General features: G+C 45.1%; 1 protein-coding gene across 2 annotated transcripts in view; it reads right to left on the reverse strand.

Annotated features, from left to right (window-relative positions):
• LOC147702103 (uncharacterized) overlaps window positions 1-17,562 on the reverse strand; it is a 574,906-nt gene that overhangs the window by 141,485 nt on the left and 415,859 nt on the right. For both annotated transcript variants that reach the window (XR_015297502.1, XM_086930735.1), the window contains exons 9-13: window positions 9,461-9,593; window positions 8,464-8,660; window positions 6,895-6,940; window positions 6,741-6,806; window positions 4,564-4,623 (exon numbers count right to left, since the gene is read on the reverse strand). Coding sequence is in view for 1 of the 2 variants with exons in the window: in XM_086930735.1 (XP_086786861.1) it covers window positions 4,564-4,623; window positions 6,741-6,806; window positions 6,895-6,940; window positions 8,464-8,660; window positions 9,461-9,593 (502 nt within the window). In the remaining variant the exon portion in view is untranslated. The remainder of the gene's footprint in view (window positions 1-4,563; window positions 4,624-6,740; window positions 6,807-6,894; window positions 6,941-8,463; window positions 8,661-9,460; window positions 9,594-17,562) is intronic.

A 17,562-nucleotide genomic window follows, 5' to 3' on the forward strand; every position in this document is an offset into this window, starting at 1 on the left:
GTGCAAACTATTAAGAGGGGTCCGTCTTTCTCTCCCTCCAGAGCCCAGGTACTCTTCTTTGTGGGATGTGAACAAGGTTCTGCGGCTTTTCCTATCCTGGCAGTCTAATAGGTATCTTTCCCGCAAGGAGCTCTCAGCTAAGCTGGCCATGCTTCTCTGTTTGATATCCTGTCGGCGCGTGTCAGATGTCAGGGTGTTGGATGTTACTAACCGTAGTTTCACCCCGGAAGGGGTTACATTCCATGTTACACTTCTGACTAAATCTGACTCTAGGGTCATTTCCTATCCGGCTTTTGACAAGTCCCCGAAGCTGTGTGTGGTTCGTTGCCTTAAGGAACATGAGGCCATGACGGAGGAGTTCCGCCCTCCGGGTGAGCGCCAGCTTCTCATTTCCATTCGGAAACCTTTCAAGGTGGTTTAATCACCAACAATTGCTCGCTGGATCAGATGGGTGATGCAACAATCGGGTATTAATATCTCGCAGTTTGGAGCACACTCAGTGAGGGGAGCGATGGCCTCCAAATTGTTCACTTTGGGCGCTAGATTAGAGGACATCATCAACGCTGCAGATTGGTCCTCTGACTCAATGTTCAAAAGGTTTTATTTTAAACAGGTTGTGAATATGGCATCGTTGGTGGTGGGTAAGCTTTGAACGAGCATAATCCTCGCCTCCGGTCCTGACATAGAATGAAAAATTTCCTAGTAACCATGACGGAAAGTTTCAATTCTATTAAGGACGAGGAGGCGAGGATTATTTCCGCCCGCGTCTTGAGGAGTCTGCGCCCGACCCTAGTGGAGTTCTCTTCACGCTGGCGGTCCCTTCCATCGTATGGGATAAGTATAACCTTTTGACATCTGTGGTGCAACTCTGATATTGCTAGTTTTATCTAGTTCTGATCTGCACCTCTAATATTGATATTCTTATTGATACTGTTTGTTTAATCTAGTTCTGATCCGGATGTGATGTTATCTTTCAAATGGTAAGGATCGATTCATTGGTTTCTTTGGCTTCTCCTAGGATCTGAAGGCTCCTAAACGGACTAGAGTTTGCTTCGCGGCTGGATGATCGCAGTCAAGAAAGAGGAGGAGTGTTGGTGACAGTATGCCCTCAGGGACCAAGGACATCCCTGATTGGAGGACGGAGTCTACCATTGGGACTACAAAAACGATGGATGTTGTAGTTTTTGTTGTTAATGTTGAAGTGCTGAGTTATGGAAATAAAGAAAGTACAGCATAATCCTCGCCTCCGCGTCCTTATTAGAATTGAAACTTTCCGTCATGGTTACTAGGACATTTTTCATTACATCACAATGCCACTCAGAAGGCTCGTGATGTGAACTGCTTTGCCAATTACAACAGCGACACCTCCAGTTGATAAAGCAGAAATAGTTTACATGGCGCCAAAGCCTTCCCAACACTAGGTGGTAAGCAGTGAGATTTCCACAGACAAACACAAGAAAATATGTGGAGAAAGTAGCCAAAGCTTTCATAAACTGTATAAAGGATGTGATAACAAAGTTCCACACCAAGATTGTATGCCCCACCCAGCGGCGTGAAGCAACCAGGAGAGCTTTAGGAAGTATGCATTGGCACTTAATTAGTCGAGGAGCTAAATATCAGATGAAGCCCATAAACATAGTAGGGTGCAGTATTATAAAAGTACCTTTTACTCAAGTGTCTCTAACAATGTCCAGCAGCAGAGTCAAGGGGGTAAGCCCTGCGTGCATGGCTCGCACGTGACCCACAGGGATGCGAAAAGCTTTGAATAACGCTAATCTCCAACAGCTGCAAGTTCATGGAGGGTTTATGGGAAATGTGGTCCCCAGTGGCCATTTCCCCTAGGCGGCTCAACCCTCAAACCAAATTCGATGGCCTGGAAGCCAAGTTGAAGTGGCCTCTGTTACTGGGAGTCAGGAAAATCACTGCACAAAGCACCCCGGAAGCAGGAAAGGTAAACTCAAGTTCGGCGCAGCTCGCTCACCACAGGGCTGGGACGTGCTTTAAATAGCGCTAAACTCCAACAGCTGCAGGTCCAGGGAGGGCTTCTGGGACATGTGGTCCCAAGCGGCCTTGTGGCTCACCCCTCAAACCAAAACCGATGTCCTGGAAGCCAAGTTGAAGTAACACCAGTTACTGGGAGTCTGGAAAGTTCACTGCACAAAGCACCTCAGCAGCAGGAAAGGTACATTGAAATTCAGCGCAGTATTTAGTACCACATACAGACAAGTATGTAGTTTATTGTTTCTGTGATCGAATACACCCCACGGCAGCACCAGCCAATTCAACAGAACCAGCTCCATCTCCCTGCTTTCCACAACGACCACCCGCTCCAGTCTAGAATACTATGACCTCAGGAGCTGGTTGCTACTTAACTTGACATTACATTGAATACAACATATCCACTTTCCTCAAAACAATATACACATAATGGAAACAAATAGAGATGGCATAATATTGCTAATAATATATAGCTAGAGATAGATGCATTAAACACCTTTATAAAGTATGTATGCTAAGAACTAATTTAACTTGTTACATTTCTAATACTAGTAATACATTAACTGTTCATTCAAATCTAAATGGTCAAGAACTATTCGCACAGATAGTCTTCAAACTTCTTGGGCCACAACGTGTTCCTTGAGCTGGCCCTAACGTCAGCCTCCTGAGTCTCAAACTGACACGCTCTCTTGATCCAGACTTGCCTTTCCTACTCACTACACTTTGTTCCTGTCATAAGATTCCACTTTGTAATATCCTCCAACACCACTGAATACTTCTTCACTTCATGTATCTTCTTGCACTCACAGGCAAGGCAACATCAGCTATTGCTTCACTAAAGACTGCATTGACTATCCCATCGTAAGCTGAACAATATAGAACAGCCCCCTTCAATTAATTGCTCCAATTTAAAACTGCTGTTTTGAAGTATTTACCGTTTTAGGCACTGCTACAGAATAGTCGCTGTACAACTGATATCTAGATGTATGCACTGTCCGTTTAACAATGAAATGTTAATAAGGTTGCTCTAAAAATAAAACAGTACAATAACTGATGAGGAAGAATTAGGGAGAGAACTCGGGATACTGGTATAAAAGGTGCAGAAAGAAGGGAACTTATGTCGATATGCAGGGGTGGCACTCATATGCGCCTCCATCGTGACTTTCATGCGGGAACAAAGTCAACATGAAGCCACACTGTGGCATCTACAGGCACATGGGAACAATACTATTAAATCTTTCAGATCCAGTAGTGCCTCGGGATATTCTAAAGGCTAGATGTTACACTGTTGCAGTAGCTGCCATTGCTTTCACAATGTTGATACCCACATCCTGACATTTCATGTTGCTTGGGAGTCTGAGACCACCTGTGAAGGTTGATTGTGAAGTCTGACAATCACAACTCTTGAGTGAACCTGTTCGTGCCGCTCTAGTGTTGCTGTTATTAAAGGAATGTTTAACTGGGTCAAACAATAACATTTTCTAGGAATCGACTCATAGTGTTGTCGTTTGAATTTTTGGGACTATATTCTTTGTAGCATTTCAGATCCAAGGCACCAGGTTCTTTCAAAAATGGTAATGCTGAAGACACTAAGTGGCTTTGAACTTGTAAGTTGGTCTAGTGTTTGATGTATTTTGCCCCAAGGGCCTTGCTTCCAAGGGACATTTTAGGTTTGATGTGTTTTGATAAGATAATAAATATGAGCACCAGTTTTTGTGGGTCCACAACCTGGGAATTCGGTATGGTCCTTTCCCAGGATCCAAAATGTATTGTTCTAACAATGCCTGTTTAACACCTGAAGTTTAGTCACTGGTGCTAAAGATAGACTTTGGGCAGCTGACTCCGAAAGCAGCACATCACTGTAATCAGGCTTCAACACCACGCTTGAAACATTCAGAAGTTTGAGCTGCAGATTTTCAGCTTGAAAACTGCACAAGCCTAACGTGGAGTTTCACTTTTGTCCAGAGGCAGACACATGGTGAGAGCTCATCAACAGTGATATTTCAAGCAGAATTTACAACGCTGTTTTATTCCAAAATTGCAGCAAAACAGTCCAATAATATGGGGAACACAAATCTCATGATCACTGATGACCTGTACAGCCACAGAGTCCCAAAGTCTGAAGAACCCAAAGCACAAAAAGTATGTGGTCTGAAACCCTGCTCTAAAAACGTGTGTTTCTTTTTCTATGTTGAAGAAGTGAAAACACATGCAAAGCATAGGTTGTCTCCCAGATGTCCTAATGAGGTTTACAACCCAGAATGGCATAAAATAGAATTTGAAGATAGCAGATATGTTGTAAGGTTTTGTGGGTGTCTGGCTCAAACCATTAGGAGCCATACTAACTGTTGGTTTGGCCCTAAAAACGCCCAAAAGATTATTTTCCCAACCATGATTTGTCAAAATAGTGAAAAGTATGTGAGACTATAAGACATAAGTTTGATGGATAACGGATTTGGTCTTGTAGAGGTTTTGATTCTCAGTTGTTTTGCCAAGGTGGAGAACCTGAGGCCCTCTAAATAAATCACTGTGGTAAATTGAAAGAAAACAACATCTATTGCTCACCTTGTAGGTTTTCTTTTCCTTCACAATCACTTCAGTCTCTTTGACATCCAACATGACCTCCTATAAAACACAGACATTTACTGACTTTATTAAATCAACAGGGGTTTTGAAAAAGAGCAAATATATCAGCAATGGACTACCTTTACAAGGAACTACTGCTTGTAAAAATAACTTGGAGCTATCAATTCTGAGAAAGAGGAACATTAATATTAGCATTAATTGGTATTGTAGACCTTCAGTAAATAAGCTATATTACCTAATATCTTGCTGCCTAAACCTATTAATTGACTGCAACCTTTCAACAGCTAACTCCCATGACTGGACACCCTTGCACATCCTCACTCTCTTGAGTGGAAATATGCCACACACTCCTGGAGAGGAGGAAAAGCTATCACAAGTTCACTTCTGAAAGTGAAGTGGTCAGCCACACCCTAAAGTCCATGAATGGATAGCTTGCCACACCTGTATTCTAGTGAAGATCACGCCTGCTAAACCCATCCTCCATCGAGTGGAGAAGAACCTGCTGCACCATTACTTTATTAAGTGAAGAGAAATTGCAACATCATTCGCCACCCTCACTCCAGAGTGCAGCCTTCCACAAGTTCAATACCAATTAAGTATAGTCTGCAAAACCCTCAGTAAAATGAATGAGAAGCCTGACAAGCCTTACTCAAGAAACCCAAGGGACCTCAAGAACTTCCGGCCCATTTCCCTGCTTCCGTTCCCGGCGAAGGTCATCGAGAAAACCATCAACAGACAGCTGACCCACTACTTCGAGGAGAACAACATCCTGGACCCGTCCCAGTCTGGGTTCCGCAGCAACCACAGCACCGAAACTGCCCGTATCGCCGCCACCGATGACATCAGGGCCCTGCTGGACAACGGCAAAATCGCGGCCCTCATCCTCCTGGACCTATCAGCCGCCTTTCGACACTGTCGCCACCGCACCCTACGCACACACCTCAATTACGCAGGGATCCGAGACCAGGCTCTGGACTGGACCAAATCCTTCCTCTCCGGCAGTACCCATAGCGTCCGCCTCCCCCTTTCCGTTCCAAAGCCTCAGAGATCATCTGCGGCATACCCCATGGATCATCCCTCAGCCCAACATTGTTCAACGCCTATATGGCTCCGCTCGCCCAAGTCGCCTGACAGCACGATCTCAACATCATCTCTTATGCCATCACCCAGCTGATCCTCTCCCTCACCAATGACCCCACTGCCAAAACCAACCTCCACAAAGGAATGAAAGCTGTCGCCGATTGGATGAAGAACAGCCATTTGAAGCTGAACTCGGACAAAACAGAGGTCCTCATCCTCGGCTCCATGCCCTCAGCCTGCGACGACTCCTGGTGGCCGACCGCACTGGGAGCAGCACTGACACCCACCGACCACGCACGCAACCTGGGGTTCATCCTCGACTCAACACTGTCCATGACCAAGCAAGTGAACGCCGTCTCATCCTCCTGCTTCAACACGCTCCACATGCTCCGCAAGATCTACAGGTGGAGCCCCACCGAAACAAGAAGAATGATCACCCAGGCCTTCGTCAGCAGCAGGCTGGACTACGGAAACGCCCTCTACGCAGGAGCCTCGGGCAAACTCCTGAAACGTCTACAACAGATACAAAACGCCTCTGCACGTCTGATCCTCGACATCCTCCACCACAGCCACATCCCCCCCTCCCTGAGAGACCTGCACTTGCTTCCCATCAACAAGACGATCACCTTCAAGCTCCTCACCCACGCACACAAGGCACTCCACAACACTGGACCAGCATACCTCAACAGACGACTCACCTTCTACACCCCAAACCTCCATCTCCGCTCCACCGACCTCGCCCTCGCCATTATCTCCCGCATCCGAAGAGCGACCACCGGTGGCAGATAGTTCTCCCACCTTGCCGCCAAAACCTGGAACATCCTCCCCATCCTCCTACGGCAAACCCAGGACCTACTGACCTTCAGGAGGCTACTCAAGACCTGGCTCTTCGAGCTGTAGCAGCACCCCTCCCCCCCTAGCGCCTTCAGACCCTCACGAGTGAATAGTGCGCTCCACAAATGTATTGATTGATTATCCCCCTTCTGTCAGACCATCTTCTCCTCTCTAGACATTCCTGGCATGTGCTTATACTTCAAAAAGAACCAGGAGAAACACAAAACGTTCTTGTATTGTACCTTGGGAGGCAAACGCTGCTCTAAAACCATCAAGATGCCGCGGTCCAATACTTCCTTACCGCCATACTGCAAAGAAGAGAGGAGAAAGTGGGTGTTATAATGAGAAGGCTCTATTATCCCTCCACCCTCCCCAATCCAAATCTCCAGTACTTACCGATCCAACATTGGCTTGGCCCAGGTATCGCACCCTGTACAAAAGCCTGCCAGAGAAGGGAGATAATGTTACAGACGTTGGACACACTGACCCAATCTTAAAAACTAAAGCCTGCATCCTTTGCAGGCAGTCAGATCCACTGCCAGAAGAACTTGATAAGACGGTAGAGAGGCAATGTATCACACCACCATTGGGCACCATGACAGCGAAGAAAAGCTCTCTCAGTTATATCAAACTTTGCAACCAAAAAAAACTGGTAGGTAAAATTCACAAAAAGTATTAAGCGACTATACATATTTTATTTATTACTTAGAGCCATTACTTGCAAATTGAGTCACCTTGCCACAGAACATGAAATGGTAGAGATATAGCAAACGGATATGCCATACTAATGGCAGATTGTGCACTATACAAGTGCTAATTAACAAATAACAAGGACACTTTCCATACAGTGCAGTCTGCAGGCCTTAGATGTGTTTGTTGTAAGGTGATGTACTATATACGCATAAGACTGAAGTCCTCATACAAGCATGAGCTCCTTGCAGTCTATTCATAAGCGACAAGAACCTCAAAGTGTATGTTCAAGCACCCAAACTTACTTACATGGTCTGCCTTTGTTGCCCAAATTCCTTGTATGATCTGTGAATGTGCCCTATCCTTAATCATCTGTCCATGTACCAACGATCTGCAATTTGCATCAGATTCATACTGATGTCTTATCCTGAGCCCCTGGCCAATCAAATAGCTTATCAATGAATGTTAAACTCCATTTATGTATTAAAGGTTTCTCATATATTGTTGACACAATGGAGCCGCAAGTTTCTAATGCGGTCTGTTCATGTGCTCTAAGACTGACACAAAGTATCAATGTCCGGCACTCTACGTAGTGTGTGTCCTTGGATCCTAATCTCTGCTCAAGTGACTAAAAGGTGGTTCTGTTAAATGGCCTGGCCAGGAAGGTAAGTTGAAGTCCTCTCAAAAGGGAGATAGGAAACGAAAAAACTAATAGAGAAGTAAATGACAGACATAGAGAGGGATAGGGGTTGACGAGAAAAAGTATACGTGATTATACTCATCCTTTATTCGGGAGGCAGCGGCAGCTGACATTCAACTCAACATCCACCGTCACAGAGTATGGAAACACATTCCATTAGTCCATGCACAGAAAGACTAGTGAAAGTCATTCTACAGACTCACAGATCCCCAAAGTCACTCAAATCCAATATTTAGAATGTTTAAACACTGAAAACTATTTTGCCTGCTACATCAGCCTGCGCACCTTTGGAGCCCTATCTTAATGGCCACTATGAACTGACAAGATGATGTCTTATGTGGCATGCAATAGATATACAACTCTTGCTCCCTTACTGAACTCCCTAAGAGTGCACTACATCATACTGTATCAACCGTTCAGCAGAGCAAACACCCACCCATGCACTAATCTGCCCTACAGTTCATAATGTAGAACCACCCCATCAAAGGCCATCCTGGAGCTTTGTCCTGGGCCCTACCAGCCATGCTCAGACCAATGACACGATTCTAAATCACAGGAAATCAACCCTTCAATACCTGCCATCCTGAAGGCAACGGTCTTCGCAGGATTCTAAATGCCTGGGTTCTTCCTGCAGCTGAAAAGAAGGCACCTTCTCTCTCAGAACCTTCAAGTATGGCAGCAGTGGTCGGTAGACACTTCCATCATGCCACTTCCAGCGGATAAGTCTAAAACTCAATGGTGTGCCCTTCAAGTTGCCCAGCACTGTCCCAGCCTGGAAGGGAAAAGAGTTACAGCTGTGTTTATAAGATGCTGTGAAAAACCAAGATGGACACACAGGGCGAGGCTAGTTGTAGCATGATAAACAATCTGCTTCAGAGCAGGTCCACAACAATCACACCTGACATAAAGTGGGGTGCAAGATACCAGTTACTCCTCTATCAAACACATGGAATAAATTTGTGAAATACGCTTTTCTCTTCAACTGCCATAGCATCTACCACAATATCGCTTCTATCAAGAATCGTGCATAGGTGCAAAATAATTTCATGTGTAAATCTCATCCCCCAAGTTAATGTGTTGCCCTGGACTGAAGAAACGTGAATCATGCAAGGGAAAGACTAGCAGTAGGTTTAGAATCACTTGGATCTATACAGTGACGTACTGAGGAGGGATTGCCTGTTTGGTACTGAATCCTCAGCATAGTAGCATGGCTGGGTCAGAATATCTGGTTGAACAATGATTTACAATATATAATTTGTATAGTAGCAGACAAGTAGAGGGCAAGGTTGGTTGGACCCTGTATTCCCTGCATGGCCATATGCATGGGCCATGAATTGCTAGGTCTGTATAGCAGCAATTCTGGTGGCTGCATGGGTTGTGTGGGGGAGAACAGCAGGGTTGGTTGAGCTGGACACTGAATTCTCGGTACAGGTCTTGATGGCAACATGAATATATGGAACAGGTTGGTTGAATCCTGGATACTTATGTAGGAATGTACTCCGGAGGGATACTACCAGTCTTTAATGTGTCTTCTACCCCCGAGCAACAACAAAATATGAATATACACCCCACCTGCCCTTTGACTGCGTAACGCAAGGAGATGCCGTTGATTTCATCGATGATGTCGCCTGTCAGCACCACTTCATCCACCTCCGTCTGGCTCCCAGGTAACACCTCTGACACAAATATCCGCCCTTCTAAATACCTGGAAAAGGGTTCACAGTATTTAATTTGAGAAAGAACCAAATGGCTGAAGTTCAGGCAAGGTATCCAGCTACACCCTAAAACATTCAATGAGATAAGGTCGCAGGTACAGAGAAGGTAAAAAGAATACCCAGCAGGCTCTCAGGGTCCTGAAGCAGTCAAGGGTTAATGCGCAGTGCTCCGAGTCACTTACCACTGGCCCCCAGTTAGTTAGAGAAAATGTGCCACTAAGGGGCTATTAACCTAGAAAGTATGTTGTGAAACACCACATTTCTGCCTTAATTTTTAAACGGCTATAGGTGCAATGTGGTCTAATAAGCAAAAATGTGATAACTCAGGAGCACTCCCACTCTACAGGTTAGTGATTATGATAGTCACAAATATACATTCCTACATTTATAGTTTTTAACCTGCCTAATCCACATCAACTAGAATGTATTCTCCATTTGTAGTCTCCAGTTTCCCCCTCAATTTACAATGAGGCCACATTAAGATGGCTATAGTACAGAAAATATGTGTGGTGCCTTAGCTGCCATTCTATATGACACACATTCCAAGAGAGGCATGCTAAGATTTCAGATGGAGGGGACCTACCTAGTGGGTTCAACCTCTCCTTAAGGTATATCCTTGGGAGAACAGATCTAATTTTCATGAGTGGGGAGGCCCAATGTTGTCTGCTTACCCATTATTTTCAAGAACATGAACACCTGACATGCCTACTCTTTAGGTAAAGGGGATAAATAGTGGAGATTGAGCACTTCCTGATCAACTGCTTTCTGGTCAGGACATTCAGTATAGAAACCCAAACAGCCATATTTCAGAACTTCCAGTCTGTGTGGCTGTGAAGGAATGGCCCAGTATTTAGGCCACACATCCTGCTCACTAGGCGCATCGCAAAAACATACGCTGTAAATTCAATGAGTGAGTGAACCAAGTTGTCTCTTCAAATTATCATCTATTATCTTAGAGACACATCAAAATTAGCTGGTTGATTGGAGGTTTAAATACTTGAGCTATGTAGCTATGCTGGGAGAGATTAGAGTTAGACTTTTCTTTATATGAAGCAAATTGTACATACATTTGAAAGAGCATACAGATAACGATCATACTTTCCCATCCATGTTCTTTCTCACTCATGCCCATGTAACCATGTTACACTACATGGGGAGAAAATTTCAAGAGTGAAGTGTCTGTGCGGGTAGCCGAAGTCATAGCACAGCATGTCTGTGACAGGTGCAACACTTGAGAAAGCCACAAATGCGGACTTGTGTGCCTGGATACCAGATGGAGGTTGTGCTCCATTATACAGCGAGCAATACACAACAATATTCACCTGGCAATAGTGGCTTTAGCAGCCACCTGTCCAGAAACCTTGCCTCCAGGGGACACAAAAAAAAAGAAAAGATCTGACCAATGCAAATTCCTGGTTCAAACCAGAAAAGAGGACGTTGTGAGGATGATCTCTGTTTCGATGGAAACACAACAACAATTCTGAAATGAAGGAAGGCAGGGTTTGAAAGCCACCATACCCCTTCAACAATTAGATGCAGTGCTTAATTTGAGTCAGTGGTTTCCTGCACTTAATTATCAACACCGGCACTAACGACCATCTGCCACATGGTAGCGCTATTTGTGTATGCCACATGGTAGTGCTATTTATGTAATTTGGAGACTGAGCACAACAGTTGTTTATTTGTTCAATAAGCCCAAAAAATAATGACAAATATAGGCTGCCAAAGCCATTTTTATAGCCTTTAGGGCCCTGAAATAGCCAGAATGTGCACACTTCAAGGAGTGTGATGGTTAGTAGTTGTGTTGCTACTGTAATTGGTAGTGCTTCCAGCAGCAATGGGCTGTGCAAGTGGAAGTGTCCTCGTGACGAGTGCCCTGGCGTTTTTTTTTTTAAACAAATTCAGCATTGATAATGTGTTTTTTCAAGGTTATGAAACACTTTGCCATTAGTCACACGTGTCTAATCTCGGGGTGGTTGAGAGTTCTTTTCATGTTTTATTTTAAACAGACCCCCAGGATATAGCGGCATGGATTTGCAAATTTAGCGGCACAAATATGCAAATTTAGCTGCACTTTATTTTACTCATATGCATTCATTTTCAGCCTTAAATCAATGGAAACTGTTTTAGCAGAGTATTCCACTTTGATTAGGCAATCTGGAATATGGAATAGAGGAAGCAACCCACAGGTGAAGGCTGTTATCCCTTGGAATTGCAGTTCTTTATCTGCCAGTTGGGCTAAACAGAAGTGTGAGGTCTAAAACTTTGTGTCATATTTTGTGATGTCAATTCCTTTGAGGTCATTGGTCTTGATGCCACTTCCTGTGATGCGATGTGCCATGTCGCGCTCAATGATGTCACTCAATGTGATGTCACGCGCTATGCTGCCTAACTTGGTTAGACCCCCCCCCCCACTTCTGTTTTTTAGGACCTGTGCCCTCCTAAGAAGTGAAATAAAGACAAGACAAAACAAGACAACAGGCCTCCTCCATCCGTGTACCCAGAATCTGGGAGAACATCCCTGTCTCCATCAGGGCCACCCCAGCGCGGATGCAATGCAGGGATTGAGTGACAGGCACTCACCCACACCTGACCCTCCCTGCATGTCTGGTTTCTGCCCCCAAAGCTCTCCTGCCTCTGAAGTCATGGCTCCTGCCTGAGATCCGAGGGGCAGGCGCAGAGTACAAATGATGCGGAAATGAGTCCTGTTCCTAGGAGGGCCGTGCCAGGGCTTACAAGCCCCGCTGAGAGTCTAGACTGCGGACGGAGCCCCCCGTGCAACTCACGACACCAACAACGAGGCGCTTCACAGGTCGTAACCAGGGGGCCCGGCCTGGAAAGGATAAAAAGAATGCGGCCCCCCCTTCCAGCCATAAAAGAAAAATATGCCCCTAACCCATGTATATTGTTTATAAGATAAAGTGCTTCTTCTGCTTAATTCACGTTTTATTGCCGCTTGTTATCAGACATGAACCTGAATATGATTGGTCTTCCTAGATATATTTCTAAGACCTCCTCAGGAGTTGGCAGGGCTGACCTTAACCTGGATGTAGGGAGTGCGCTGCTTCTCAGAGCTAACTAGTGGTGTGCATTCCCAGACAGATAGTTTATCACAAACATTGACTCAAACCCTGGCGAAGAGAGTACAAGCGTTTATAGTGGCTGTGGAATTGCAGTCTACTAAAGTTGTATTTCCTTAAATTGAACCACCATCTTTGGGCTTTAGGCTACAAACGCACGCCCACTCAGGGTTAGGTACACCCACCTTTTCTTTACCCATGCCATTTTGTTTCCTACAGTACATGAGGAAAGAATTCTTTCAAACACTTTATTTCTGGATGTCATTGCCTGCCTCCCAAGAGTTCTTATGTGGTCTTATGAGTGTGAAGCGAGGGTTGATGGGACGACAGAAGATGAACAAGTAAAATAACTGATCGACTCTATTATATCCTTGCTTCAAAACCACCTGCCCCCATTCCTAAAAGCAATCTGGTCGCTGGTGCTTGAGCCTCTTCTTGGGGTCTGGCCATGCACCCTGGTGTCTTTGGAATTGAGACGGCTCTTGTGGTTAATGTGTGCGGGATACTTCCATTGCTGAGGTGTGCAACACTTCTTTTTCTCACATGCTACCAGTTCAATATTTTACCAGCTCGCCTGTAGCTTTCTTTACATTTTGTTTTCTAAGAGCGAGTAAAGATATCTAGTTATAAATCTCCAGGAAGTTCACTTATCCTTCCTTGCCTCCCTCCTCCCCCCACACACACGCAATTCCCTTTAACATAAACCGGTCTCCGAGTCCGGCCGGAGCACAAGCAGCAGTTTTGTTCAGCGAGTCTCGCCTGGACTAAGGATCGTAGTGTTGAGGGCTCTGCGTCACTCTGGGGGTCCTGCTGTATCGGTGTCTGCTATAAATACAGCGCTCTGCTTTCACAGTGCGCTGCCATGGTAACTCCAGTCCCTTGGCGCAAGGGGAGCTTGGCATAATGACCTGTGAAGTACTGGGTGCGGCTGGCAGAGCTCAAAAACTGACTGTGTGTGTCCCAGGAAGCTGCTGACACACACGAGTGGGGGGGAGGGGTGGCGGCGCACAGCCAATCAAACGCATTGTTTGTTTTGCTGTCTCCCGGTAGAGACACCTTTTTCTAAATATCGCGGCCAATATGGTAATTATCGCGGCCATCTGCCGATTTCGCGATTTTTTCGTGAATCGCGAAATCGCGATAAGCTGGAGGGTCTGTTTAAATCTCTGGGCTTTAAAGTAAGTGGTGGATCTTGAAATTACTATTAACGTTTTTAGGTCTCGCCTAGGCAACGCATGCGCTGTTTCTTTGAGACATGCTGTATCTACTCTGTGGGCTAAGTAAACGCCCATTGCTGCCTGTTGCTTTTAATTGGTTCTTTGTAGTGCCTCTCGTAAATGCATGTTTTTTACTGGTCACTTTTTTGTATTTGCCCCTCTTTTTGTTGCTTGGTTTCCTCCCATGGATCCTGCCCCTTTTACATGTACAATTCCTCTATTCTTAATGTATGTGCTCGTCAGCACACTTTGTTTTAGTTCAGTTTGGCTCCTTTTCGGGTTCAGAATGGCGACAGAGATGCTCCAGTCTTGTTTCCTCTACTTTATATTTACTTCCCAAATCTACAGTTATTCATAAGTACCGACGGCTGTAACAGACAAACACGGCACTTCTATGCAGGTCAGATGACCGTAAAATTAAGAGATGCAAAACAACAAAAGTGGGCCTGCCATTAGGGTAAACGGAGACATTAGGAAAATACTGCAGTCTTGGATGCCTATACAGCCCACATGTCCTTCTTTAAACGTTGTTTGTTGTCATGACGTCCCCCACGGCGAGGAGCTTAATCCTCCTTTATAGTTTGCTGCTAGTTATTATTCACTTCAAGCATTTCTTAGAAGTGCCTGCGCCTCTAAATCCTGGCTTCAGCGATCTGCCCGCCTTCCACACAGACCCTTTAATTTACAGCAAAGTGATCGACCAGAGCTGTGCTGAGCGAGGATGATTCTTCTGCGAGTGTCATTGTTGCTCATGTTGACTTGGACAAGTCTAGTTTTTTTTTTATAGTGGAACATTTGGCTAATCTTGTATAAACATTTTAAACAGTTCCTTTGAATGTGGTCTTTTTCTTAATTTGAAACAGAATCCGCACTTAGCCATTATGTTTCTTTATCATGGAGAGTCAATTCTGTGACCCTTATAAGTTTTAACGAGGACAAGTTCATATGTACCAAAGCATAAGGTCCTCTTGTGTTATCACACTGTGGGACAAGTCCGTCTAACTCTGCCCCGCTCTGGAACTCTGCCCATTCTCTTTCACTGTTGTGCAGTGCTGCCTGGCTCTGAATGAAGTACATGCCTGAGCTTTTTAGAAGGAGCTCGGAGCACCATGCATGCAGGACCAGGCCTCTTCGGTGAACGTGCATTCTACTTCAGTATTAAGATCTAGTTTCTGCTAACATGTGGTGGGGCTGAGAGGTGAGTAATTTGCCTGTCACTGATGCTGCCTGTGCTGGAACAACAAGGAGTCAGCAAAATGAGGGGTGCCCACTGATTTCTGGTAAAATTGCAAGTGTCATTCGACTGATGTGAGTGTTTGCTGCCTTTGCAAATGCTGCTGTTTATTAGTTGCCTGTCTTGGCTCTGCTGGTGAAGAGATGAGCGTCTCTCTGCTAGTTGCCTTTCACATGCATGCTGATATTGTATTGTGGCCTGTACCGAGGGGTGCATCCTCTGTTAAGGCATAGGCGTGGTTATATGCTTCCTGGTAGTCTTTGCTCTAGCCTGTACTGGCTGGGATTGTGAGGGCTTTGTTATGCTGGGGCTTAATTTAATGTAAGTCATTAATGGGGTTAAGTCAGTGTCAGCTGACTTTTGTGGTTGTCTGTACAAGTGTCTGCCTGAAACCTAGGTACTGCCTTCTCTCATGTCTGCTTAGTCTGTTTTGCCTGTATTACTTTCACAACCTCTGTAGAGGCAAAAGAGGGTCTGCTAGCTGGGCAAAGCTTATTTACGGTTAGGCGTTTTTGCTATGCTTTCTCAAGATTACTGCTTTACTGAATCTGGTAGAAGCAAAGCCAGGCCCAGCTCACACAGTGCTGCTGCATCACTCCCGCTCCTGTCTTACCTTTGCTTCTTCCCTGAGTGCTTTCTCCTTGCTTTTCTCCCATTTTCCATTGCTTTCTCCCCCCACATTTTCTCCTTGCTTTTCCTTGTTTTATTTCATCTTTTATTACAGACTGACCATAAAGGTTTAGCAAGGCTTCAAGTGCAACACATGTTGAACTTGTGCTGCAGCTCTCATAATAACTTCCTTGGAAGTTATGTTATCTAAATTCTGTATTAAATTCAGGTGAAGCAAAAAGCATTACCTGACTTCCCCCACACACCCACTGCCCCCTCATCTCTCCCTCACACTCCTCTACCTACTCATCTGGTAATTCCACAGCCCCCTCTCATCCAACCCTCACACTCCCTGTCTCCTCTCTATACTGCATGCTAATACACGCTGCCTTCCTATACCTCCTCGCGATGTGCACTGGTCGACCTCTAGCCTCCGTGCCCCTCCACTCATCTGTATCTTGTACTCCCTCTCACGCACTCTTCCCACCTCTCTAATGTGGTTCACTTCAGGTCTTCGAGCACTGTTTCTTTCCTGTGGCTTTTCAGGATGCACATCTTAAACCCATGCTCTCCTCCTCTTCTTGGGGTGTCTTCTGCTTACAAAGACGCTGCCTCTATATGAGTCTATTTACAAAAGACAATGGTCCCTATATGTGGACAGGATAGTAAAAAATAATAATCATACACCTAATAAGTAGTATGTTTCTTTGTCCAGCCGGACAAGAATTTTATTTTAAATGATCAAGTTCATAGAGAGAGTTTTAAGACCAAGATAACAAGTGGGCACAGCCGTGACCCACAACATTTAAGACAAAACAACAAAGAAATGGCCAAAAAGGCAAAGCGAAAATCTGTCTGTATACTATTGTTCAGTGCTACAGACTCAATCTCTTAAACATAACCATACCATTGCGTCAAACAATATAGCATTCATCATATTGCATATGGGGTTTTTTGCAGACGACGTTTCGATGCCTTTTTAAATTATGACATCATCATCAGGACAAGAATTATCAGCATTATTGTTTTGCTCAACAATTATTAACACAATGCCTATTATCACATTAATGTCGGTTTACTTGCTGGTTGTCTCGTTCTGGGTTATTGAGGAGAAACCGCGGGGCTAATGGCATTCTTTCAAAACAATTCCGGGGCTTCCATCAAGGTTGTGTGGAAACGCCAGGAGTGGAGCGCGATGGCTCAATTTGTATTGGCAGGAGCACTGTGGCTAATACGGGAGTCCGATGGAAGTGAGCTCAGAAACAGAAAAAACGCAAATGAGACTCAAATGTGCGACAAGATGGAGAGGAGGACCTGCAGGAAGAGGTGGCTTAGGGACTTCATTCCTAGCTGTTATCCAATTGAAGATGTTCGAAAGCTGTGGAGTGGGCTGCCGCCCAGTTTCAGACTGCTTCCCTCGCCGTTGCATTATGTGGTGCGACCTCTGATGCATGACACCGACCACCTGCGGGAGCTAGCTTTTACTGTGTAATAATGCTTGAACATTGACATTCCTGCAGGTGCGTTTACTAGTACTTGGATCTCGCGTGCTCCGGGTGTCTCTGTGGCTTAAACGGTAACAACTGACGCGCAGACATGCGCCATTGCAATATACTGTTTGACCACGACATATTCTATGTGCAATGAGAGTTATATTGAGGCGCACTAGGAATGTAGGTGTCTCTGTGGTTATATACTGAGTGCCTTTTCTTGCTCTGATTCTTAATGCTGGGAAGCCGGGGCTGGGGGGATGGGACGTTCTACTGAACTACACGGTCTGCACTCTCGTTGGTCTTCTGGCGGGAGTTGTGTGCCACTG

The sequence above is a fragment of the Lissotriton vulgaris genome, chromosome 7 (assembly GCF_964263255.1).
Source record: "Lissotriton vulgaris chromosome 7, aLisVul1.2, whole genome shotgun sequence".
NCBI lineage: Eukaryota > Metazoa > Chordata > Amphibia > Caudata > Salamandridae > Lissotriton > Lissotriton vulgaris.